This window comes from Columba livia, chromosome 15 (genome assembly GCF_036013475.1).
Source record: "Columba livia isolate bColLiv1 breed racing homer chromosome 15, bColLiv1.pat.W.v2, whole genome shotgun sequence".
NCBI lineage: Eukaryota > Metazoa > Chordata > Aves > Columbiformes > Columbidae > Columba > Columba livia.
The window spans coordinates 524095-549626 of NC_088616.1; the positions used below are offsets into that span (position 1 = coordinate 524095).

A 25532-nucleotide genomic window follows, 5' to 3' on the forward strand; every position below is an offset into this window, starting at 1 on the left:
CACAGAATGGACAGGGTTGGAAAAGACCTCAGAGCTCATCCAGTCCAACCCTTGGTCCAACTCCAGTCCATTCACTAGATCATGGCACTAAGTGCCATGTCCAATCTCAGTTTAAAAACCTCCAGGGCCGGTGAGTCCAGCACCTCCCTGGGCAGCCATTCCAATGCCTGACCACTCTCTCTGCAAAGAATTGCTTTCTCATCTCCAGCCTCAATTTCCCCTGGCAGAGTTGAAACCCATGGCCCCTTGTCCTATTGCTGACTGCCTGGGAGAAGAGCCCAATCCCCACCTGGCTAGAACTGCCCTTCAGGTAGTTCTAGAGAGTGCTGAGCTCAGCTCTAAGCCTCCTCTTCTCCAGACTAAACAAGCCCAGCTCCCTCAGCCTCTCCCCATAGGGCTTGTGTTCAAGTTCAATTTCCTCGCCTTGGCTAAAAGGACACCTTACCCTGGTCACGCCAGCTGGGTGCTGCGGTGTCACCATGCCATGGGTGCTCGAAACAAACCGGCTGACTGTTGTTCCTGTTCCTGACCTTGGCTTCAGTACACGAGTTCAGTGGGATCCTTCAGGTTTTCCTATAATTTGTGAATACATACAGTGGTTTCTGGTGAATCTTTCAAGTATCTCTGACAATAGAAATATTTACAATTGTAGGGATTTTATGAGATGGCATCTTCCATTTTAGAAAATTGATGCGCGGAACTCATGTATCAGGTTTTGATACTTGCATTCCTCTTTGCTTGCAGTTGTTATTTTGTACTGATTAATTACCATAATTACTACTGTTTTTTTCTCCTGGTTTTGAGCAAAGACACTAACAGCTGAGAGCGGATACACATAAATTGGTAACACTCTGATTTATCTTCAGGAAAAGTACTAAACCAAAAGCTGACTACAGAGCTCAGTTGTATCTGAAGTCATTTCACTGGATGAAAATGCTATAGGATAAAATATACTCTGCTAAAAAAGACCGATCCTTACTGCATTAGTTTATAAAAAAGATGTTAGTGGAACCTGGAAATACCTTTATCTGGTTTTCTTTGGAGAATAGTCACAGAGCTACAGAGAAACTCTTGCAGTTGCTTGAAAAAGCTTCAGATGGCACAGAATTTATCGTGCTGTTGTGGGTGTGTGGCGCTGATACTTCGCTGTCCTTACATGTGCTTGTGTTCCTCTGGTCGTATTTTGGAGAGATTGCAGAGGGAAGTCTGCTCCGTCACAAGCTGAGAAGCTGAAGCAGTAAACCTGGGGAAGTGCATGGGTTTTTCTTTGTCTTGAAGACATGGAGTTTCAAAGATGTTTCACTAATCTGCTTCTTATGTGTACCAAATAATAAAAAACCACAAAGAGGCCTGGGGAGGAGTTAAATTCACATTTCATGGGATGCTTTCTTTTTTTTTTTGGGGGGTGATTGGATTGCATTTTTTTCAATGTAGCAATTAATGCGCAGTTTTCTAGTTTTATAGTCAAACTACCAAAGAACAGTATCATTGTTCTGCTGGAGTAATCACCGGTGGTATAAAAACTGATCAACACCACACACTAGACCTGTGCCATCTGAGCCAAAAGAATCATTTGGAGAAATAGTAGATTGTCATCCTCTGTCCTCGAGCTGACACGGGGTAAAATTACATATTCTCACTGTCTTTCAGCTGCTTATTGACAAGGGAGAAGTGACCATGCAGGGAAATGTGTTGTGATGAGGTTTTGGAGACGGTTGTGCTTGTAGCGGCATCGTTCTCTCTGTTTCCCGTGGATTTCAACCTGATTTTGTAATCATTTGTTTTCCTCTCTGTTCCTTGACCTTGCGCTGCCAGCCTTGCCCCTCATTCTTCGGCACAGGCTGGGGATTTTTTGGAAGCGGCTGGGAGCCCTGTGGTGGTCACTGGGCTCATCGCAGGCTCACGGTTTTGCTTCAAGCCGGATGGTACAGTTTGGAAAAGTTGCAAAAGGCACGTTGGGGCCTTCACCTGGAAATGTTTCACATCCTTGACAACAGGGAGGAGTCCTGGCCCAGGTGGACAAGAATTCCCGCAGATCTGACCCTTTGCTCCTATGCAGGAGCTTCTCCTATAAAATACTTGCTATGAATATCTGATAGGATGCCTCTTGAACTCATTAAAGACTTTTTAGGGAGTGTTTGCTATTTTTTTTTAAACATTCTCTGATAAAATGTATCAGGATGGGCTCTCTTTGGCATCTCGCTAAATAACGGTAATGAGAAAGAGATTTCAAAGAAAGAGAAGTAATAAGATGATAAAGAGGCATATTAGAAAATTGTGACTGGGCCATAGTGTCCTGGTTTGAATTTCAGTCTTGTATCAAAAACCCGAGTGAATTAGAGACTTTCTGGAGTTCATCTGTACTATATCAATTTTGATTGGATAGGCACAGTACTGAAAAATGGATGTATTTTTTTCCCTGCTGTCTCAGTGCAGACAGAAGCACTGAGACCGTTCCCAAAGGCCGAAAGGAGATGTGTGTGATTACTTCTTCGGAATCCTTAAAACTCCATATATTATAATTGTAGATAGTTCTTTCCACGCAGACATATTTACACTTCTGGCGAGAAATCTTTTTGTCTAGCTGTCAAGCTATTCTTTTTCTAATGAACGAATTATTTAGACTTGGTTTAATATAGTATATAGTATTTCTGTGTTTCTGATTGTTTTTTCCTTAATCTGAATAGCAGTGTCCAACTCTGTAAATCCCAACTTGTTCTTTGTAGTCTAGGAAACGAAAATTATCATAAAATGCATAAAATCATCAAGGACTTTTTAAAAATGTGATAGTTGGGTAATCAATAGTTTCTTCTCAATTATGTAGCAACCTCCTGCTAAAGGATTGAATAAAACTGAGGTTACATCGTTCAGAAAACTGATTTGAAATCCATAGAAATATGTATATTGTACCAGTCTAGGGTTTTATTTATAAATATGGCATTGCTCACAACAGCAATTTAATTTTCTGTGTGTGTATATATACATATATATGTACATTTTGTGTGTTATCTGCATGGTATCATAAGGACCATCAAACATATTTGTTTGGCTTTCTGAATACTTGTCATTCTTAGGTAAATTCCCATACATGGAGTGTGCTGCAGCTGTGTATTCTCCCCTGGTGTTTCTTGAAGAGTAGAAGTTGTCTGAGTGCGCTCTTCCGCAACACGTTTTAGTTACGTTTCTCCTGTGGAAACACTTCTGGTGTGCGTGGTTAACTCAATGGCCTTAGGTACGGAGTTTGCAGACGTGCCATTTGTCAACTTGGATTCAAATACAATGGTCAGAATCCATTTCATTTCCCCCAGATAGGAAGCTGGGGCGTTTTGTGGTGCCGGGCGCCATGACAGCACGTGCTGTGCGAAGGAGGATGCGCCTGGCGCAGGCACTGCGGTGGCCGGGCCCCGGGGGCGCGCTGTGCTTCTTCCCCGCTGGTTCCCGTTGAGGAACGGTCCGTGGAGGACTTTCCCTTGCCTGTGGGTGCTGAAGTGCTGCCATTTTCTTACGCTGGAGTCGGTTTCTAAAGCTGAATTCTTATTTGTTTGACATTAAATACGTGGACAGCTAGTAAAATGAGGATCTAATTTTATACTGGCCATTCGAATTTCCCTGGCTAGTATCACGTCCTTGTTTTTTCAATCGACTGTTGATTTAGATAGACTGTATCATTTTTCTGCCATCAATGTAGCGTAGTGTAGAACATCTAAATTAAGCGATTGATGAAACCTTTTTGGTTGTGAGATGATCTGTTTCACCGAGTTGTTTGTGTGGCCCTGGAAAACTAGTTTTCCTGGTGCTCTGCTGTTGATGTAACGTGTAGGTCATTGGTTTTTTTGTCTTGATAAACTTAGATAAAGCTTCTTATCACAGATAATATGTTTCTTTCCATTGAAATGGGCTTTCCTTTATATTGAGAAAACACTAATATTTATTTATTTATTCTGTTCTTTTTATCAACAGAGAAAATGAGGTGCTGAAAGTGCAACTGAAGAAGTATGTAGGAGCTGTCCAGATGCTCAGAAGAGAAGGTCAGACAGGGGAAGGTAAGGATGAAATGAAGGGGAAGAAAAACCCCATACACGCACAGGCTTTGTTCTTCTGTATGTGACCGCTGAGCCAGAGGTTTATGGGAGGTACAGTAACCACGGGCTGCCTGGCAGAACATCAGCCTTCCCCTTGGGAAATACCAGTGTCTGAAGAGCTGCCAGTTGTGTTTCTCTGAAAAATTTAATGAAATAGAACAAGGGCAAGTGTAGAGTCTTGAATCTGGGCAGGAACAGCCCCAGGTTCCAGTGTAAGTTGGGGAATGACCTATTAGAGAGCAGCGTAGGGGAAAGGGAGCTGGGGGTCCTGGGGACAGCAGGGTGACCATGAGCCAGCACTGGGCCCTTGTGGCCAGGAAGCCAATGGTACCTGGGGTGGGTTAGAAGGGGGTGGTCAGTAGGTCAGAGAGGTTCTCCTGCCCCTCTGCTCTGCCCTGGGGAGACCACACCTGGAATATTGTGTCCAGTTGTGGCCCCTCAGTTCCAGCAGGACAGGGAACTGCTGGAGAGAGTCCAGCGCAGCCACCAAGATGCTGAAGGGAGTGGAGCATCTCCCGTGTGAGGAAAGGCTGAGGGAGCTGGGGCTCTGGAGCTGGACAAGAGGAGACTGAGGGGGGACTCATTCATGGGGATCAATATGGAAAGGGGGAGTGTCAGGAGGATGGAGCCAGGCTCTTCTGGTGACAACCAGTGACAGGACAAGGGGCAATGGGTGCAAACTGGAACACAGGAGGTTCCACTTAAAGATGAGAAGAAACTTGTTGGGGGTGAGGGTGGCAGATCCTGGCCCAGGCTGCCCAGGGGGTTGTGGAGTCTCCTTCTGTGCAGACATTCCAACCCGCCTGGACACCTTCCTGTGTAACCTCATCTGGGTGTTCCTGCTCCATGGGGGGATTGCACTGGATGAGCTTTCCAGGGCCCTTCAACCCCCGACACTCTGGGTTCTGTGAGATGTGTCCCTGCTGCAGCTCTGCTTGGGCTGCTGGCTGTGCGTGCTCAGCTTTGGAATGCAGATTGGTATCACACTTGTGTTATGTGATGGCATAATGTCAACTTACTGCTAAGTAGAAACAATCAAAAAGTCTTCGCTTTCCTTGCTGAGTTTTTGCCCAAACAAATGAAATAATTTAGATGAAAATGGGGTTAACAAGAGATAATTATAAGCCCAATTCACCTCTTCCAAGGATGACAGAGTAATATCTCCCAATAGTGAAAATAAGATATTTGATTTCTTTTCCTTTTGAGAAAAAATACCATTGTAGATTTTGGTACTTGTTTGGTACTTTACAGATCATTTTTTGGTAGATGAGGTGGTCTTACCTTTTTTCAATAAGAAACTACAGAAAAAGCTATCAGATAAAGATTTGATATAAAAATCTGTGAAGTAATGTTGTATGGGAACATAAGCATGATTATCTTGAGGAGAGAAAATTTAGTATCTCTAGATGCTACCGTTAGTGTTGTTTTGGAGACCAGTATCAGCCTGTTTGAAGTAGACTCTGTATTAGACCAGACATTTTACTGTCTTTGCTATGCTGCTCTGAGTACTGAGCAGATTTCACATCTGAGAGATAACGAGTTCTCAGCACCGTGACCTGTTTGTCGTCAGTGTTGATAGAAATGTTGATGGGGGGATGAACCGGAGTCTTGATCCTGAATCATTTTCTGACGGGGCCTGTGTTTCCACTGACCACAGAGGCGTTTGGGCGGCGCGGTGGCTTTTCGGAAATGGACACCATCTGTCCTTTCTTTTTAATTATTTTTTTCAATTGTCACTATTGTGGTCACGTAAGTGACTATATGAATGATACTACATTAATTCTGCTCTTAAGGGCTAGTCACTATACCTGCCTGGAGTTGCAAAACTTCATTCATCCTTAAAAGGATTTTGGTTCGTGAGAGCACACGTTTTTAGTTCCGACTTTGCTGGAGCGTAGTCATTCATATTAAGAATTATTCACGGAAACCATCGCTTAAGCTTCTTATAATAGCAGAAATTATCCTTCATTAGATACTGACAGTTTACATGATGAGTATAATTATAGGAAAAGAAAAAATATTCCTAGGCTAGCTATATTCTGCCATGTTAAAATTGTGCAAATTAGTGAGTGATAAGAATAGAAACTGGGTAGGACGGTCAGATTTTCTAGATCAAAAAGGGGGATGGAATAGGACCAACGTTTCTACAAATGAATACACGTATGCTTTGTGCTCAAAGGACATCTAATCAATCCGCAGCGATTTTCTGTGATATTTATTGTTAGTGACCAGAATAAATTGCAGCTATGTGCACTATTTGTAATATTTTTTCTCTATATTCTAACTCCACACATTGTATTTTTATAAAACCGAATATGTTTTTTTCTTAGCTACCGTTGGTGGTTTATGTTATATTTTGAGTCGTACTGGGCCCTCTAACTCGAAAAAATACTTCAGGATATAAAGGATCCCTGAGAGCTGATACATTTACATACAACACAGGAGAGAAGACCAATGAAGTTCGTTCTTGTAGCGGGTCTATGGGAACAATTGCCCCCAGGGTTTACATACACAACTTGCTGCATCTCATTGTACACATTCATATTTTTCAGTTGTGAGCCTTCATAATTAGGAATATTTGCATTATTAGAAAGAGCTATTTGTACTTTTCAGTATATGTATCATTATGTAACTTAAGGCAAATTATTGAAATCCAGTTGTGATATAACTTTAAGTGACTGTAACAACTTGTCTTAAGACATTTTGTTCTTAATTAGCTTATATGCTTGAAAGAATAACAGAGTGTATCTTCAAGACCTGTTTTATTACTGTATCTGAGATTGTGACAATTTTGCGAAGAAAATAGAGTGAAGAAACTACTGTTTTCTCTGCTTTTGTCATTTTGAGTTGAAATCCTTGTTGGTTTCTCGTGGATTAGTTTGCACGCTCCCAGATGAAGGTTGTTGCCTTGTGAGTGGCTTTGCCCGTGGCCAGGGCCATGACATCGGGCGCTGTGGGAACCTGGCAGCGCCTGGCCCTGCTGCCCTGGGTGCTGGTCTGTGTCAGGGGGCAGGAACACCCACCTCGTGTCACTGCTGCCCCGTGTTGTCACCGTGAGTAATTCCAGCAGCGGTTAACCTTCTTCCAAATGGTAGCAGCACAAAGCTCTCACATGCATTGTAGATTTTGGAACGTGGTGTGTTTAGACCTTCAGTGAAGATGCTTTGAAAGAGTCAAAGTAAAATGAGCTTCTGCTGTTACTTTTATGACTATAAATAGAGAAGCATCTACATTTGCTACAATAATCTGATCAGATGCTATTGAGTATGGCTTTTAAGTAGTTTCCTAAAATAATAAATGAAACTCAGCATACTTTGCTTTGTGATGACTAAAAAACCCAAACAAACAAAGAAAACGCTCAGCAAATATGATTATAAATAAATTGTCCAAGAGTCAGAACCGGGTCAAGTTTAGAATATCACACCAGCTTTCAAAAGGAATGATCACTGCTGTAGACTGAGCAGATAGTGTTATCTAAATACTTACTAAATGAGCATCCTGATTTCTCAGCCGTCAGCAGGAGTTGTACGCGTCCCATTTTCCAAGCCTGCTTACATACAATAATATCATGTATATGAAAATGCTGATATTAGAAATTCGTGGCTGAAGACCTCCAAGCAAGGTTTACAAGCAATAGCTCTTAAGATAACTTCCAGCATTCACTTATAATAATAATAAACCTGTGAATGTATGTATTCTTACTCAAAGTAAAAATCAGTTCCCAGGCTCAAGAGTATTAAGTCAGATGAATTATGGTGTCTTCTGTCTCCATTATATAGTGGTTGTATGTGTATGGTTTAGGTTTTGAGAAATGGCAAAAGCATTTGTTAAACCTGTTTTACTAGGGGTTCTTTACTTTATATGTGCTAACTTGTTTTTTAAGAAATTCATGATCTGTGAGAAGAAGTTGAATTGGACTTTGTGTAACTTGGAGGAGACTTAGAATAGGCCTTAAAGTGATCATCAAGTACATAAATGAGACCTGGGAACAGGAACAGAATAAGCTGTCGTTTTCATTCACTGCAGTTAAGAAAAGAACTTATGGGCTTAAATGGCAGGTGAAGGACATTTAATTAGCTATCAAGAAAACCTTACTGAGGAGAACACTTAAATTTAAATAGATTGTGCAGGGAAGCATGAAATCTCCATTATTGGAGGTTTCTAAGAATAAATTAGACAATTAACTGTCAGAAATGAAATGACTACGGCTGATTCTCCTTTCCGCAAACTCATGAAATACTAGATTGTATTTATGGAATGTCCATTCTCAGCCCTATTTTCTGTAATTTCTATGATAGGTGGGTATTTTTTGCAAGTAGTACGAAAGAATACTTTGGAAGAGAAGTAGAAAAGAGACTTGAAAAAGAAGCATAGGCTTAGTTTGCAAAGGCTTTGGACAGGAATGCAGTTGTACCTGCATCTCTCAGCTGCTTTTGTTTGCATTTCCTTCTGTTGAGGTACCTATCTCATTATTGCTGACAACACAGCTCCCTGCAATATTTGGGTTTTAGGACTTGTGATACTGTTTAATATCACATCTTATTTTTGTCCTTCTAATAATTGTTTCTTTTAGAGCTATTACTTCTAAACAGGTTGTTGTAGATGTTTGTGTAATGTAATGTTTTAATCTGAGGCGTCTCTTTGTTTTAGTTCTGCCGAACGTTTGGAGCACTGATGGTGAATTTACTATTCCAGAGCAAAAGCCAGTAGAAAACAATGAGGAACTCGCCAGCTCTTACGAAAGAAAACTGATTGAGGTAATGTGTGTACGGCACAAATTTTATGAAATCATACTTGTAGTATAACTCGTGAAGCTGTAAATAGTTTCTTTGCTTAGTTCTTTTTCCCACTAGTGTGAAAAAAGTCTGATTTTTGCTTTAAAAGAAAAAAAAATAGAAATATTTAATGTTCGTGCTTCTGGAGTTAAAATACAAATTTGTTCATTCAACTTCAAAGCATCTTTAAAGCAATTCACATAATTAAAAATACTTTTTCTAACAAGGGTACACATATATGCCTTGATATAAAAGTGAAGGTTTTAATAAATAAACAAGTTCCTTAATCTATAAGTGACGGTGGTGAAGTTGAAAGCATCATGGCCAACAGGTGCCAGGTATTGTATAAGTTGCAGTACACACAGGCACTGTTACAGCACATACAGGCACTGTTACAGCACATACAGGCATTGCTGTTACGCCAGTTGAGCTTTACAATTAGAACATACTGAAAATGTAGCTTTTTCTGTGCTTTCATACTGTTTTCTCGTGGCCAGGTTGTGTTTCATTTTTGTATTCCGTTCCCATGTAGCTTATTGAATGTGGCACTGTGGAAATGGATGATGGAAGCTGAAAGTTCTGTTGGTATGATCATGTTAGAAAAAGGTCTTAATACGAGATTCGCTCGTGAGACTGATGCAAAATTCATTAAAGAAAAAAAAAAGAAAGATTAGGGTTTCATCCTAAATTTAAATACAAATTATTTTCCAGACAAAAGTAATGAAATTTAATATCTAATACCCATTTCTCCTATTAAATATTAAATGAACATTTTAATAAAAAGTAAAACAATTCTCTGTGTCTTTCTGTTGCCCAAAATACTCTGGAATGGGGTAGTCATATTAACTGATGAACATGAAGATGACTAAAAATACAGGTGATACATCAAAGAGATGAATACAGTTCTTCTAAAACATTCATGCTTGGTTATCCTTTTCTCACAGGACCATGTGAAACTAATTCTCTCCCCAGTGCAGCCCTTGGGCTGAGTTCTTCTGACTCCTTTCCTCTGTTCTGTACCTATCAAAAGAATATCTTAATTAAGAGCACAGGTAAAATCTCTTTCAGCTTTCACAGCATCCTCCTTAGTTCTCCCGAGCTTGTTGTGTGTGTTCAGGAAGGTGCTGCTGACACTGAGGCTGTGAAAGGCACCGGTGACACAGCAGTGGGTGGAACCACTGGCAAACCGTGTTGGAAAACACTCTGCATCCGCGTCTCACCGCTCTGGAACAGTATCTTTACATGGCAGAATAGGACATCACCTCTCTAACAGTCCAGATGTATTTACCAAGTCATTCCTCCCTTTTCTCTCCACAAATGAAAGGTGTCAAGTCTTATTTTCAAAGGTTGCCCTACATTGTTTTCCACATTGAAGACTAGGATCGAAACCAAAACCGCTCTTGAATGCTGGTCTGGCAGTTCCAATCAGCTTGAACTGGGGCTGAAAAATGTTTGGACTTAGGCAGCTTACCAACTGTTATTTTGTGCCTAGTAGAGTGTTTCAGCTGAAGACAAAGATTCCCTTGAATTTCTTGGTAGCTCAGGATGTGGAAGTTCCCCTCCGGAGAAATGACTGGCTGTCAAGAGAATCAAAATAATAATGGGTTTGCTGAGAAATTTGAGATTTCTTTCTTTCTCTTTTCCATTGGAAATGATTTTGTTCATAACAATGAAGAATTTTTCATTTTATTAGCAAGTTTGTAAAAAAGTTCGTATTTATCAAAGTTCTTTAATTATGGCATGTAAACAGGTTGATTTAACCAAGTGGACAGAGAAAACTTGAAACTAAGAATTCTGAAGGAGTAAAGAAACTTAAAGAATCTTAGAGAAACTTTTTACTGAACAGTATATTTAAAACAGTGCTAGGGAAATTTTTGTGGAAATTCTGCTTGATTTTTTACTGGTGTATTTCCTGTGCATAGTAGTGAAACATCTATCTAGTTACCATGAGTTCTAGTGCACACCCGCTTGGAGCTTGGTGGGTACTGGGAGGTCTTTGGGTGCCTCTAGCAGTTCCCATCTCTTTTCCGATGTCATATGCTTTGCGTCTAGAATGCTATTTTGTTTTCAAAGAGAAAATGGGTCGATTTATACAACTCTCAAGCCATGAATAATGAGGTGTGTTCAAAATCATCTTAAGATACGTTTCGGGCCATTTCTTTGCATTGTTAGCGTAAGTTTGTTGTACGTAAGGTAAAAATATGTTTCATTTGCTTTGTCATGCTGATTTAATGTCTGTCAGAGTAACATCACCCGTTTTCCTGTGTTGGACCGAGGGAGAGACAAACTCTTCATAGTTTGCATTGCAACTGAGCTCAGAATGAACAATTACTGGAGACTTGCTGACATGTCAGACCTGATATGGCTGGGGATTTACCATGAAACAGAACAAACAAAAAACTGAAAACAATCGGGGTGGTCAGATCGTTACCTGTAAAACATTGTTCCCAACTGGTTTGTTCTTCCCTTTGTGGCTGCAGACCACTAATGGACTTGTAAACATATATAATTAGGGAGAACACAACTTCAGCTTGCTTTGCGCTTTCAGCCTTTGATAATTTTGTACTCTCTTTAGGAGTAATTTTAGTGGTGGACTTTAACTTGCATTTCATCAAAGTCAAATTGTAGGTTATGCTCATGATGTACAAAATTGTATTATGGGAGAGCTCCATTAAAGACTCAATAAATGACATTGAATTTTCAGCTTTCTGGCATACACCGTTCCTGCCAGAGTTGGCAACGAGGAGCCCAGCTCCTCTGCTGGAATAACAGGCTTTTGACATACTGAAACTTGTATCACGATATATTAACCCCCCGTTGTTCTGCAGAAACGCTCATTCTACAGGAATAATGACCGCAAACCAGTTAAAACCAAAATCCTTTCCAGCTCTCTAAGGCTTTCCTCGGAAAAGCCTGGTCAAGAACCATTGCTAGGAGTCAGAATTTTGCTGCATGAGGAATTGCTCAGTTTTTCAAGTAAAGCTCCACAGAAACCTGCAGTTTGCCTTTTAATGAGCTTGTGGTTTTCCTAAAGCTCAGAGGCTTGGCTTTTTCTGTGATAGGTGGACTATTTTATTTCTGTGCCTGTCACCTGGATCTCTGAGCACTCGGTATGTGAGGCTGGAAGCCGTGTTTCCTGACCTGGAAGGTGCGTACGCTCATCCCGGGAAGCCGAGATGTGAACCACTTTGTTCAAATAAATACTCTCAGTAGATTAGAGTTGAGGGTTTCTTTCTGAATATTAGACATTCATGAGATCTGACATGTGTCTGAAAGGTTAAGCTTAATGTTTTTTAAATGCCTGACAAATTATGCAGGTCTTCTGAAAAGTTAAATTGCTTCAAACATTTGAAACAATATCTACGAAAGGTAATTTTGGATATTAAGCCGAGCTTTCACCATGCTGGAGAGTTTCCCTTTGTGAATTTTCATGCCTTCTTTCTTGTTGAACCAGTAGTTGATCAGCCGGTTGCATCCTGAGGCCTCAGAAGCATTCTGCTGATGATTTTTACTCAAACTGCCTTCTAGATTTTTACCTTCAGTCTCCTCAATTACATTTCAAAGCACTTGAATGGCTTTAAGGTATATTGAGGTTTTTTGAGGGAAAAAGAACAAATTTACGGCATGTATCATTGTGGTTGGGTAGGTGGCTTTTTAAGCACTTTTAGACATTTGACCTTGCAAAAGGTAGCTTTCAGTCTTAAAAACATGGAGATATAAGTTAATTTCACTTACATTTATTTTTTACTGAGAGTTTTTCAGCAGTATGCTGTCAGATCATTAGAGTGTCTAAATATCGGAGGATTTTCAAATGTGAGAATATGACTTTGTTCATGGTGCAAATACACGAGGTTTGGGTTTTTGTTACAAAATCCCATCTCACATAAAAAGCTCTCTGGTCAGGGAAGGTACCCAAAATCTCTCGAATCTTTGCCAGAATGTCTCAGTGTCTTTGTAGAATTGTCTCTCCGTTTAGTGTAATGGGTACCAATATACTGTAATGGATTTCTTTCCTATGCTCTGGATTGAGATCCTGCAGTGGGAATTTTGATGATACAGCAGTTTTGGTCACATCTGCATAAAGTGCTGGTTGTGTGGAAAGGCTGTGACAGCCACAGAGCAACTTGGTTACCTGCTTACAAACCCCAGTCTGACTGTGAAGAATTGTTTGGTTGTCAGTTTTTTTCTGACGCTTTTCTTCTAAAATTCATTTTGATTTGTTCTTTCCTTACTTTTGATCTCCAAGTGGTTCTACATATTAAGCTGAAAGCCTTTCACTGTGTTAACAGTGTGTGCTCTCGCCTGTTAATGACGTTCTAAGCCAAGAATAAGAAGAAACCTTTCTTTAAGAAATAAACTCTGAAATATCAAATAACTTAGCTGAGAACTTCCCTGAGCACCATTTCATTGGCCTACGTGACCCATTTTATTGGAAAGCAATGAAGATAAGTTTAGTGTTCTTTGACAGGGTTCTGTAAAGACATGGATTTTTTTTCCTGTATATTAAAATGCCTTCAAACAATTATAAAATAATAGCACTGGTTTGCTTGGATTTAATGTTTTCTCATAGGAGAGAATTGAAGAATAGCCTTTTGTGAAACAAACAATCTTTGGCCCTTGTTAGCATTGAATGAACAGTTCAAGTTTCTCTCTTGCGTTTGTATCTCTCCTGTCAGTCGATTATTTACTAACAGCTGCTTTATTAACGTCCTTGCATTCGGCACAAGAACTCCTTGGGGGGTGAATGGGATGAGTGAGGCTTTTGGAAGTGGTTGGGTGTTCTCGTTTTCTAGCGTACGGGCGGCGGCATGGCCTGCGGCCTGGCTGCCGGGTGGGAGCTGTGCTGAAGTCAAACAGGGCTGCAGCGAGGCGCCCCCCTTGCAGCTTTCGCCACTTAAACTGTCACTGAGATGCAGGGAGATGCGGTTGCATCCGGCCAGTGCTAAAGGGTAGACTTCTGTTGTGGATATTAAAAGAATTTGTCTTATTTAATAAGGTCGTGAAATACGCTTTTCTATATGTGTATATTTATTTTCTCAGTAACAATTTCTGTTTAAAAAAAAAATAAAATGGTTCACTTCCAAGGGTGTGCAATGTGCAGTTTAAGTTGCCAAGTGCAATCGTAGCACAAGTGAACTGGCAGGAACTTTTTTTGTGTGCAACTCGTGTAATATAACACATAGTTCTCTGAATGCTGCGTATAGGATCTCCTTGACAAACCAGTTCTGGCTGAGGAAGGTGAACAGGTTTGTGAAGCAAGGGCAGTGCGCCCGTGGATCAGCACACCCTTATCTGCGATCCGCCTGCTAATGTGCACGCTGGCCAGGTTTTAACATTTTTAAACTTATTTCTGAGTCACTGCTGTTACTATTCAGTTATTGGTAAATAACCATGGTGAGGGTTAAGCACTCTCTTTTGCAAGTCCTACAAGGAAAAAACTGTGGTATTTATGGTGAACCATGGTTATTTCTTGTCTTACCTCTTGTGTTTTAACTGCTACAGGTAACTGTTATCAAAGCAAGATTTCAGGAAGAGGTGGTATCTTTAGTTATATCGAATCACATACCTGGGGAAAACATGGACACGGTTCCTCGGGTTAAACACATGCTGTGGTTTGTGTTGCACCCTTGGCAGCACTGTCAATGTCAGTGGTCAGTCTGGTGCTCCAGTCCTGCTCCTGTAGCCCAGGGCACCTGCCCCACACCTCTGATGGGACAGAAGTTTCTGTGTCCGTGGTGCAAACTGGTTTGGGAACCTGGTTTGGCTGAAAAAATGTTTTTGAGGTATTTTCATTCAGATCACTTTCCTCATCGGACTGACAGTCCTGCACACAGCGCAGATGGCAGGGAAGGATATGAAGAGCGGCAGAGTTTTGGGATCACTGCTGGAGACCTCCATAGTGTAAAACCCTGGTACGCAAACATCGAGGTACATCTGAAGGATGGCAGCAATTGCTCAGTCTGCTACCTGTGCTAATCTGGTGTGATCTGAAGGCAAAAAGGCAGCTGAGGGACAGTGAGATAGAGCAAACGAACGTCTGTGGAACAGTGGAACCACAGATGGACGTGGCTTCAAGCAGCCCTCTCCCAGGAGGAGCCACTGGCGCCCAGGAGGGGTGGGAAGTCTTTTTATCATCCTGGTCCAAACATGGCACGTGGGGATAACAACCAGAAAACTGGGATGAGAAAGAAAAGAAACATTTCTGTTACGCTTTTGTGGTTCCACAGTCATTAATAAATAGTGGATCCGTACACTGTCAGGTCAGCTGAGCTGACCAGTTGGTTTGGACTAGGGATGGAACCACAATTGCATTGTGTAGCTGAAACATAAAACGTGCCGGTCTGTGTTTTTGTTGCATCTGTACAAGTGACGGGGGGGCAGTTACTACCTGGTCTAGAGTAAAGCCTGCGCGGTAAAAATCAGTCTGTCTACATTTTTTTTAAAAAAAAAATAAATCATCGAAGTGATTGGCACTAGAGAAGTAATTTCACATGCCATAAAATACTATTTTGAACTCATGATTTTTAGTACCCAATAACAGTATTAAGGGTTCTCTTGGAGGCGGGCTGTGGAACGTTTATGAGAAGTTGTCTCCGATAGTAACTGTGTCTCTGTACATCATTGCTTATGTTGGATTATCCTTATGAACGTTGGTTGTCCATTCAGAGTATTTGGTGTTGGCTCATGAAGATAATGCCGGTAACGGGATAATAAGTTGCAATTGAGAGTAGCTGTCTCGGTGCGGTAGATGAGGTGAAACCATCCTCCAGGTGTGAAATGAGAAGGTAAAAGGATCCAGGGAAAGAGATAGTGGTGGTGGTTGTTAGAAATTTGTGTAGATCTTTTGTCCTGGGCTTTGGCTTTTGCTACGAGGATACTTGGAAGGATGCAGCAGCTGGAGACATGCTCATTTTATCCCTCTTTTTAACATTTCTTTTATCCCTTTTATTAACGCTTCCTAAGCTCATTATCCTGTGTATCTGATTTTACTTTTGCTGGTTATTTTCGTTTTTGCTGGCCAGACACAGGACTTGCCAGAGGAGAGTTCTTCCCGTCTTAGTGCTCTTTTGTGTGTCAGGATTCATCTCAGTAAATACTGGCGGTGCTGTACACGCCTGACAAAGGCTGTGATACATCGCAAGCATTAATATATAGTTAGCATCTAAGTGCACAATTCCTCATCTATTTTGAGTTGAAAGCAACAGCAGCTTTTCTTCTTGTTGGTTTCAAGGAATTGTGACTTTTGCTTACCTTATGTAGCTACAGTCAAACAAAAATAAACCCCAATCGAGAATCCATACCGCAAAATAAAAGAGAAAAGCAAACCAAAACAACCCAAACCAAACCCTGTTCTTACACGGAGCTGTCACTCTGCCTTGAACCAGCTAACGTTCCTGCAGGTGGAGATGTCAGGAATACAAAGTAGAAGTTTTGCAGAAGAAAGCAATGACTGAGCATTTCATGGCTGTAGCAATGGATTTGTCTGAACTCTCTGCCATTTGGGGTTTTACTGTTTTTCACTTCTAGAAAAACAAAATTATTAATATTTAATAGGGTACCTGCTCTTTTTTTAAAGACCTTTGGCATTATTTCTGTTGGGGGAAAATGCAGCAGAATGTAGAGTTTTGAAAAAGGGCATTTTCTCATGGAAAAAATCCACCCGTGCTTCACGGAGAGCAAAAGGCAGCACCGTGCAGTCCTGTCTGGAGCTCCCTGGGAAATACATTGGTTTGCATTGTGTGATGATTGGAGGAACAGATGCCTGTACCTGACAAGGCATCATTCTTTCAGGTGTGCCTCAGCCAAAAACTTTTGTGAATTTTAGCTGCAAGTTATATAAAAAAAAGAGTTCTGCTAAAATGCTCTTAAAAAAAACTTATTAACTTTTTATTGTTGCAAGTTCTTAAAAGTCTGTTTCTCTACAAGCATGTCCTTCTGAGACAGACTGTATATTGATACGCGTTGGGAAACGTTCCTGGCATGCTTTGAGTGACCAGCTCGGCCCTTTGCTGTGGCACATGGAGTGGAAGTGACCTTGGCCATTTCTCTGGAAACGGCTCTAAAACGTGGTGCTCTCTGGCCAAGGGAAACTGAGGGCATTCGCACTTTGATTTTCGGCTTTAAACATGTTGTCATGAAGAAAAACAACTGTGATGATTGAAGTCCCAATAGGGAAAAGTGTTGCTTAAACTTCAGTGTAGAATGAACAAAGGAAAATGTGGTGACATAAAATGTAACTGAAAATATACAATTATAAGGAGACCTCTTTATTGGTTTTGGCAGACCTTGATGCAGGAAAAACTAGAGGAACCTACGTTAATATAGTTATTCAGAAGTAATATCCTATCACTACTTTTGGTTTACTGTATGGTAATACGTTTTTGTTTTGACAAGTAAAAGTATTGAAGTAACTTAATTACTAATAAAAGTGATTTCCACAAGTAGCGTACCTGACAGTTTGTCCTTTTGATGATATATAGCAAGTGATTTGCTGTTCTACTTGCTGTTAAATTTTCTTTTTGTTATTTAACTTTGCTAGGGACACTTACACATTTTTATAATACTTGCAGTGTTTTGAGAGCACTGTTGAATTTCCATGTTAATCGAGTCTGCAAGTAGAAATCTATTTCAAGAGCATCCAAAGGGGGAGAGAAAACAGTAAGATATCCCGTCAGATAGTTTGGACGTTGTTCTGTTGGAGACAGGCATTGGAAAAGCAGTTTACGTGTTTGAAATCATGTTTGCTAAGTTTTGCATCCATTCGTAAATTTGTATATTGCTTTTGATAACCAATCAACCAACTATCAGTACGATGGTTTTGCTCCATGTGTTTGCAGCAGTAGCGTCCTGCGTCGCCTTGGGTGAGAAACACAAGCAAGTTTTACCACCAGCCCATGTTCTCTGTAATCACCTGAGATCTGCTAATGAAGTGCTTAGATATGGCACCACTCACTTGGAATTGCAGTGAATGCTTAAGCCAATGCGGAGAATAATTTATCCAAAGTTGATGACATTGTTATTACTTTATCTAGTAAAGATTTTATTTGGTGCATAAATGTTTGTGATTTATGAAGCAAAACTACTCGCTAAGTGGCACCTACTGGCATTAGTTGTAACACAGTAGTTCATATGGGTTTAGATATCTTGAAGTCAAAGAACCTTTTTTATCAAGGCTGAGATGTGAATACACAGTGTCATTACTTGATAGTGTGGAAGTCCCAATGTTGAGACTTTGATCAGGAGGAGCCAGAAAAGAGGATCATGGTGAGGCAGGGAGTTTAGTTTTTCTGATGGGATTAAGTGCAACAGAAATGCTTGACAAGAACAAACCCCAAACCCATAAATTAAAGCTGCTTTAGTACACTATTATTATTATTAATAACAATAATAATAATAATAATAACAAAAAAGCTTTTGATTGTGGAAACTATATTAATACTGTGTTAAACCTTTGCACTTCAGAAAGTGAAGAGTGCAACTAAATGGTAATTATGTGTGTTGCCAGCTTTTTGTATTGTGATGGATAAGATAGAGCATCAATATTAATCTAAAAGTGCTTACATAATTAGGCAAACAAGTAAAAATGTTTGCCTGTTTGGGTTTAAATTAATCTGTGAAATCTTTAGATTTGTACTTCCTGATAGTCCCATTACAAGAGAAGTTTGTTGTTACATCAGTTATTTTTACTGTTTTTTCAGAAATTTGCTGAGCATTTCAGAATAGTTTGTAAATTCAGAATTAATGAGATATATCGGACTAGAGAAATCATATCTGGGCTTAGTTTAGCTCTTTTGCATATATGACACAGTGATGAATTACTGGATTTGAAAGACTCCCTGTAATATAAAAACAAATTGGAGAAGAATACTTGAAGATCAAATCAGGTATAATTGTTTTTATTTTCAGTCTGTGATGTCAGCTCCTGGCTTGTCGAATTGAAGCTGTTTTTTCTGTTTGCTTTGATGCTGTGAAGGATACAGGTTGTCTGGAACAAAGCACTAAATTAGAAGCAAGCACTAAATTAAACACATTGAATCAAACTGCTTTATCTTGGAGAACTTCTCTGGGGAAGGGGAGGGCAGAGCGGTAGCTGAAGGAAAGCACGGAATTCGTTGATAGCAGTGAATTGCTTCCAGAAGGGGAACTCTGAGCTCTGGGGAGACCGGGCATAGTCCGAGTCCCGGTGCTTTCGTTGAAGGGCTGATATTCATCTGACTGTCCTGAGTGTGGCCCCGTTCTACTGGCCTTGGCTGGCGCTACGAGGAGGCGCTTCAGGAGTTGCTGTCACCTGAAGAACTCGTGACTACCGGTCAGGCTGTGGAGTCCCGCGGTGCCCACCCGTCCCTGCGCTGCGTTCAGCTCCTCCTGGGACACCCGCAGCTCCTCTGGCTCTGCTCTTCTCCGAGAGCAGCTCTCGTCAGTGCGACAGGAGTTCTGGAAGGAGGATTACCAGGAAACTTCTATTATAACACTGGGGTTTTCTGAAGAGTCTTTCTTTTCCCTTGAAAATAATACTACAAATCCTTTTTGGCTCAGATTGCTTTGCTGTAAGACAACTGCCCTGCCGGGTGTATCACGTACTGATTGTTCATCCATCAGAATTGGAACTTCTGTTCAATTTTATAAAGTAATGGTTCTGATAGGAGTAGCTGAAGATATTGCTGAACACAGATTTTAAGTTTCTTTTAGCATTTTCCTGTTTCTGCTTGTTTCCCCAGCACATTCTCTTGATGATAACATGTTACTACTACTATTTAGACCTTTGCCATTTGGGAGCCCTTGTGTCGTGGGGGAGTAATTTAGGGTTCTGTTCACTGCAGAACACCGTTTAGATTTCTTAAAGAGAATTGCAACTTAACAGGGTTCGGTGGTGGGTTCGCTTTATTATTTACTGCATGGGGGAAATATGCCAAGCCGAATGCTGCTGACCTTCCCTCCGTTGCCCATACCCGCTTACGAAGCAAACTGTCAGGTGTCTGCCCTGCCTGGTAACCGTTCCCTCTGGAATCTGTGTCCCGGAGCTCCGGAGACAAACTCCCAGGCCAGGCCTGTACCCATCACGGTGCAAACCATCGGGATTCTTCTCTCCCTGATAACCGTTCGCTCTGGAGTCTGTATTTTAGAACTCCAGTAGCAAACTTTCAGGTGAGGCCTGATAACCGTGTGCAGGCCCAAGCTGGGTACCTGTGCAGAGCTCCATCTGAGCATAGGAAACCATAACCTTTTATATCTTTACAAACCATTCACACCATGATTCAGTGCCGTAGCAGTGTTTCACTCGGGGTCTTCTTGCTTCTCATTGGATCTTCTCTGATTCCACATGGGCCCTTGTTTTGTTCAGCTGTGGACGTTGGTTATTGTCCATAACCGTGCAGGTACTCCTTGGTGTGAATAAATCCTTTCTTCTCAGTAAAGTGCAAAATAGACCTTATCTTGCAAGTGTTCGGTGTAGTTTGTAGTTGCGTTTGGCAAATATGAGCAGAACTTTACAGCTTAAAATTTGAGCAGATCTAGCTTACCAAGTAACATGAAGCAAAGAGTATACTGAAAATCATAGAACCTTATATCTGTAAATAATCCGTTATATTTAGTATGCATCTGCTTAAGCTAAATGACTAATATTGGACTTAAATTGGGCTCATCCACTGACCTGTGAGTAGTAAAATCATTGCCATACAGCTCACTTATTTAGCAGGGAGAGCTCAAAGGGGCTCATCCAGGCTGTCGTATTTGCAGAATGAAGTGGTTGACTCGTAGTCAAATTGCGCAGAGTAGGAGAAGTCTGCACGAGACTCCCTGAACCCACAAGCTACTGGTGTTCAGTTCCCGTTCTGCTTCCCTGAGGGTCTCCTGGCAGGAGTTCTTGGCTGCGGCTCAGGCCGTTCCCCCTTCTGGAGCCTGGACCAAACTGCTCTGGTTTGGCTTGGGGGCCGAGTGCACCCGCCACACCTTGTACTTTTGGAGCTCTTCCCTCTTAAGCTGTTGGCTTAGACTTTAGTTCTGTGTAAGAAAAATTCAAGAGCTCAATATGATCTTTAACCTTGATTTGAGTTTTATTGTTCCTTGTTTTCTTGGCAGGGAACCAACTTAGACATGGTTTGCTCTGTATTAAAAAAAATGAATCGGTATACTTTTCATCCTTGTCATTCATCCAGGCCTGTTCACTGTCATAAACATCCGGCATCAGTTGGTACTTTCTTGATGCTCTGACTCAAAACCAGAGAGCACATCCATAGCCAGGCTTTGTGTCCAGGGAGGCCGCAGGGTTCACCTGTGCACAGCGACTCCAACCACAGCCTCACTGTGCGATCTGTGCTCCTTTGACCCCTTACAGATTTGCCTGCCGTGAGTGGACTTCTACCTCCAATCCTATTAAAACTCCTCATGAGAGTGCAGAATGTATTACACATGGCTAATTGACAAGGTATAATGCAGTTTGTGCATTTTGTGTAATTCCCAGTTCAAAATATTGTGATTAGTTGGTAACTGTTGAGTGCTCTGTTCATCGAAGGATTAAACAAAAGCTAGTAGGTGTTTTATTAGAATCACTTGCTGTAGGATATCCTGTGACAGGAATGAAGTTGGACGTGGAGATGTAGTTTGTCCTATTGAATTCAGTACTGAAACCTACATTGTATGAGTCAAAATTGTTATAACAGTTTCTGTTCTTAAGGTTCAGTTCAAACTAGTGCATTTCAATGAGATGCACTACTTGGCAAGTATGGTAGAATACAAAATATAAATAAATTTGATATACGTGTAAGAAATTAAATAGTGTGTTTGTTTTTCCTTTTTCAGTTTAGAGTACAGTTACCTCTTGGCTTTGTTTTTCAGGTGGCTGAGATGCACGGGGAGCTGATCGAATTCAATGAGAGGCTGCACCGTGCTCTGATGGCCAAAGAAGCTCTGGTGTCCCAGATGAGACAAGAACTGATTGATTTGAGAGGGCCGGTATGTGTTCGTTTACTGCTATGTAGAGTGCTGCTCTGGAATGAGCTCAAAACCATTACTCATGATGAAATAAAATATATATTGTCTTATAAGAAATACCAGCTAACAACACATAGGTCAAGAACAATACTTGGCATTTTTCATAGTGTTTGATTCTCTTTAGCAGAATTAAATGTAAAATAGATATATTCAGACAATGAAATTGTTTTTTACCAACTACTGCTTCACTTTGGCTTTTTTGTGTTAAAAGGCTGGGTTGAAACTTGAAAATGAGCAGGGAAGAAATGGAAGGAGCCAAGCGTGTTCCCGATAGTTGCTCATCTTCTGCGGGAGGCATATATTGATAGTTTTTGTTCATATGATTACATTATATTGCTCCTGACCTTTTTGTTTGCACTGGGAGCATTTGTACCTATTTCATCATAACAACTATGCAAAGGGGCTGATGACAGTTCTGTGTATTAGTGAAGCGGGATTTCACCTATAATTTTCAGCCTTTTGGATGGAAATAATCACGTCGTTGTGTTTAGAAATGATAAATCACGTGTAGTTTCTTACTGGGAGATTTTGGGCTCTGTGTCCCTGTTCAGAGAGTTCGGTTTTAACTTTGTGTCTCCATATCCTAATCCAGTAGTTAGATACTGATACTACGTTTTAATGTATCAGATAGCAAGAGAAACTTTTTAAGTGGAAGAACTTTGGTGCAGAACTTCTGCAGGAAACACAGAGGACTGTGAAACACAAAGTGTGTCTTCACACCCGTGTGCTCCCTCATCCCCTTGCAATGTCTGCGTCGCTGGTTTGTGTCACAATGAGCGGCACCTCAATTGCCATCTCAGAATCAGTGACCAGTCTGTTTCAACGCAGACGTGCAAGCCCTGGAACTCATTCATGTCATCCTTTTCCTTATGGCCGAAGCCCACACTCTATTTTTGAGGTTTTTCTGAAAAACTTCTCCTGAAGGTAATTGAAATCACTGAGTGGATCTGGTCCTTTCTTTTCTCTGGCAGGAATGGCTGAGTTGTGGCTGAGCCATATCCCTCTTTTCTTGTTTTGTCCTGTGTGCTGGGAGGCCGTGAGCTGGTTTGTCAGAACATCTGGAAGGAGATAGTCCCTTATAAGTTTTCTGTTGCTTTGCAATAAATAAATATATATTGCTTTACAATAATTAATAGTATATATTGAAGTTTCTTAGGCAGCAGATATTCTGAAAAACAGTAATATGCATGCAAAATACATTCTAGAGATACACTGAACCAATATTTAACTAACGTAGAAGCTGTCTCTGCAAGTTCACAACTTTTAGCTGTTTTTCTTCATGAAAACACACTGTTCTGTGTTATGCTGTACATTTTACGGTATATAAAGGTGAGAAGATATCCTTTTATGTTTAACTACCTTTGAAGTATGGTAAAAAGCTACGACGGTTTCAGTTCGAAATGCTCTTTCAGTCTTGTTTTCTGCCAGCTGTGTTCTTTGGATTCTGCAGGTGTTAGTCCATCTTTGCCATCTTTATGAACCTCTGTAGCTATTTAATGTTTCGTAAGAACACAGCTAAAATAAAATACTCACATGTCTTTCTCTTAATGGAATGTTGGTTGCAAAAGAAAGTGATCGCTGGGTTTTACGTGCTTCATCTCTTCCCATAAGTTGTTCATACACACAATGTACTTTGTTTTAGCATCATTGGCTTATAAAGGCCCAATAGTGATGCTTTTTTCCTGTGTTTTTATGCTTTGCGGAATTACACACTTTTACAAACCGCCACTTCTTTACACAACTGCAGCAAATTCTAACAAGAAGAGCTTGCAAGGGCGGCATGTTCATAAGCCTGTTGCACAGTTGTGTATTTTTCTTTTATTGTTACTCAAGAATAGTTTTTATTGGCATTTAAGGAATTGAATGTTGAATTGTAATTTCCTTATAACATTACGCTCTCTTAATAGAAAGCATAGTAACCCATGTGTGCAAATTATTTCTGTTTTGTAAATGTAGGTCCCTGGAGATTTGAGTCAAACATCTGAAGACCAGAGTTTGTCAGATTTTGAAATGTAAGTTTCATAATACACACATTTTCCTCTTCATACCGTCTTTAAGGGAAAGACGAATAAGCAAACAGGTTCAATAATTTAATTTGCCTACATTTTACCCAGTGACTGAATTCTGAGCTGTGGTGTTCCATGGTTGAGGAGTACAAAGAGCTGCACAGTCCATGCCCTGGTGTAGTTTTCAGTAATGTCGAATGCCAGAAGTTTAGATTTCTGAGCATTCTCTTGGAGTGCTCTTTCAGTGCACCAGGTCTTGGCATTCTAACAAAGCACCAAGAAGTTACTGTTTGCTGTTGCTTTGGGTGTGACAGATGGTAGATGTTATTCATAATGTGATGGACTTTCTCGTTTTTACAGAGTAAATCTGAATCAATGCATACAAATAGTACTACAGAAAACCCTCAGAGAGCCCAGCTGGTCATCCCAGGCCATTCTACAGTGTTGTGATTTGGAGCCTTGCCTGTATTAGTCAGACTAATGAATCGAGCGTTTTGTGGCTGAGGGGTAAAAATGTAGCTTGTGTCTTGGAATCATAGACATTTGGAGATGAATTACAAAGGGCAGATGGAAATGGCTTCTCCACAACTGTGCAGTGCTCTTCTCTTATGTAATGAACTCATTTTTTTGCTGAGTTTTGTGGACTTAAATGTTGAATTTGTTGAAATGAATAGTTTTGTATCATCAAATGATGTCAAATACATGCTGTAAAAACAAACGCGACACAAAACAACAACAAAAAAACCCAAACCAAAACCAAACAAACTACAACCAACCACCACCAAGAAAAAACCCCAAACCAAAACACCTGCAAAGGGAGTTGTTTCAGTGCTCCTCTTCTGCTGTGTTAATTTTAGGGAACAATTTGGATACAGCAGGTATAAAAGGTTTAGACAGAAGCACAGTTCTTCTGATACTCCATTGGAAATGTTAAGCTGCTTCGTTGATCACTTTGATCATTATCTAAACCACTGGAGGTAACTGCTTTGCTTTTCTTATACATAAATATGATTCCCCATTTTACGTTCTTCTCTCTCCTCCTCAGATCGAATCGTGCTCTTATTAATGTTTGGATTCCCTCAGTCTTCCTGCGTGGAAAAGCTGCCAATGCATTCCATGTTTATCAGGTGAGTGATACATCTTAACACAGGTTCTATGTAAAAGTTTCTGACTGAAATGGCACATTTCAGTAATTTAAACATCTCAGTACAATTTCATTAAAGATTAAGTAAATGAACAGCAGCAGTAACTTCATATATATATTCATCCGTAGGGTTGTGTTGATTATTCAAATAGTATATTTTAAGAGTTGGCTTTTATGGAACCCCAGGTTCCAGTATAACTTGGGGAATGACCTATTAGAGAGCAGTGTAGGGGAAAGGGACCTGGGGGTCCTGGGGACAGCAGGGTGACCATGAGCCAGTACTGGGCCCTTGTGGCCAGGAAGCCAATGGTGCCTGGGGTGGGTTAGAAGGGGGTGGTCAGTAGGTCAGAGAGGTTCTCCTGCCCCTCTGCTCTGCCCTGGGGAGACCACACCTGGAATATTGTGTCCAGTTGTGGCCCCTCAGTTCCAGCAGGACAGGGAACTGCTGCAGAGAGTCCAGCGCAGCCACCAAGATGCTGAAGGGAGTGGAGCATCTCCCGTGTGAGGAAAGGCTGAGGGAGCTGGGGCTCTGGAG

General features: G+C 40.8%; 1 protein-coding gene across 11 annotated transcripts in view; it reads left to right on the top strand.

Annotated features, from left to right (window-relative positions):
* Positions 1-25532, top strand: part of SNX29 (sorting nexin 29) — a 128736-nt gene that overhangs the window by 39740 nt on the left and 63464 nt on the right. For all 11 annotated transcript variants that reach the window (XM_065030388.1, XM_065030389.1, XM_065030386.1 and 8 more), the window contains 5 exons: positions 3961-4043; positions 8733-8839; positions 21692-21808; positions 23804-23859; positions 24899-24980. In XM_065030388.1, the coding sequence (XP_064886460.1) occupies positions 3961-4043; positions 8733-8839; positions 21692-21808; positions 23804-23859; positions 24899-24980 (445 nt within the window). The remainder of the gene's footprint in view (positions 1-3960; positions 4044-8732; positions 8840-21691; positions 21809-23803; positions 23860-24898; positions 24981-25532) is intronic.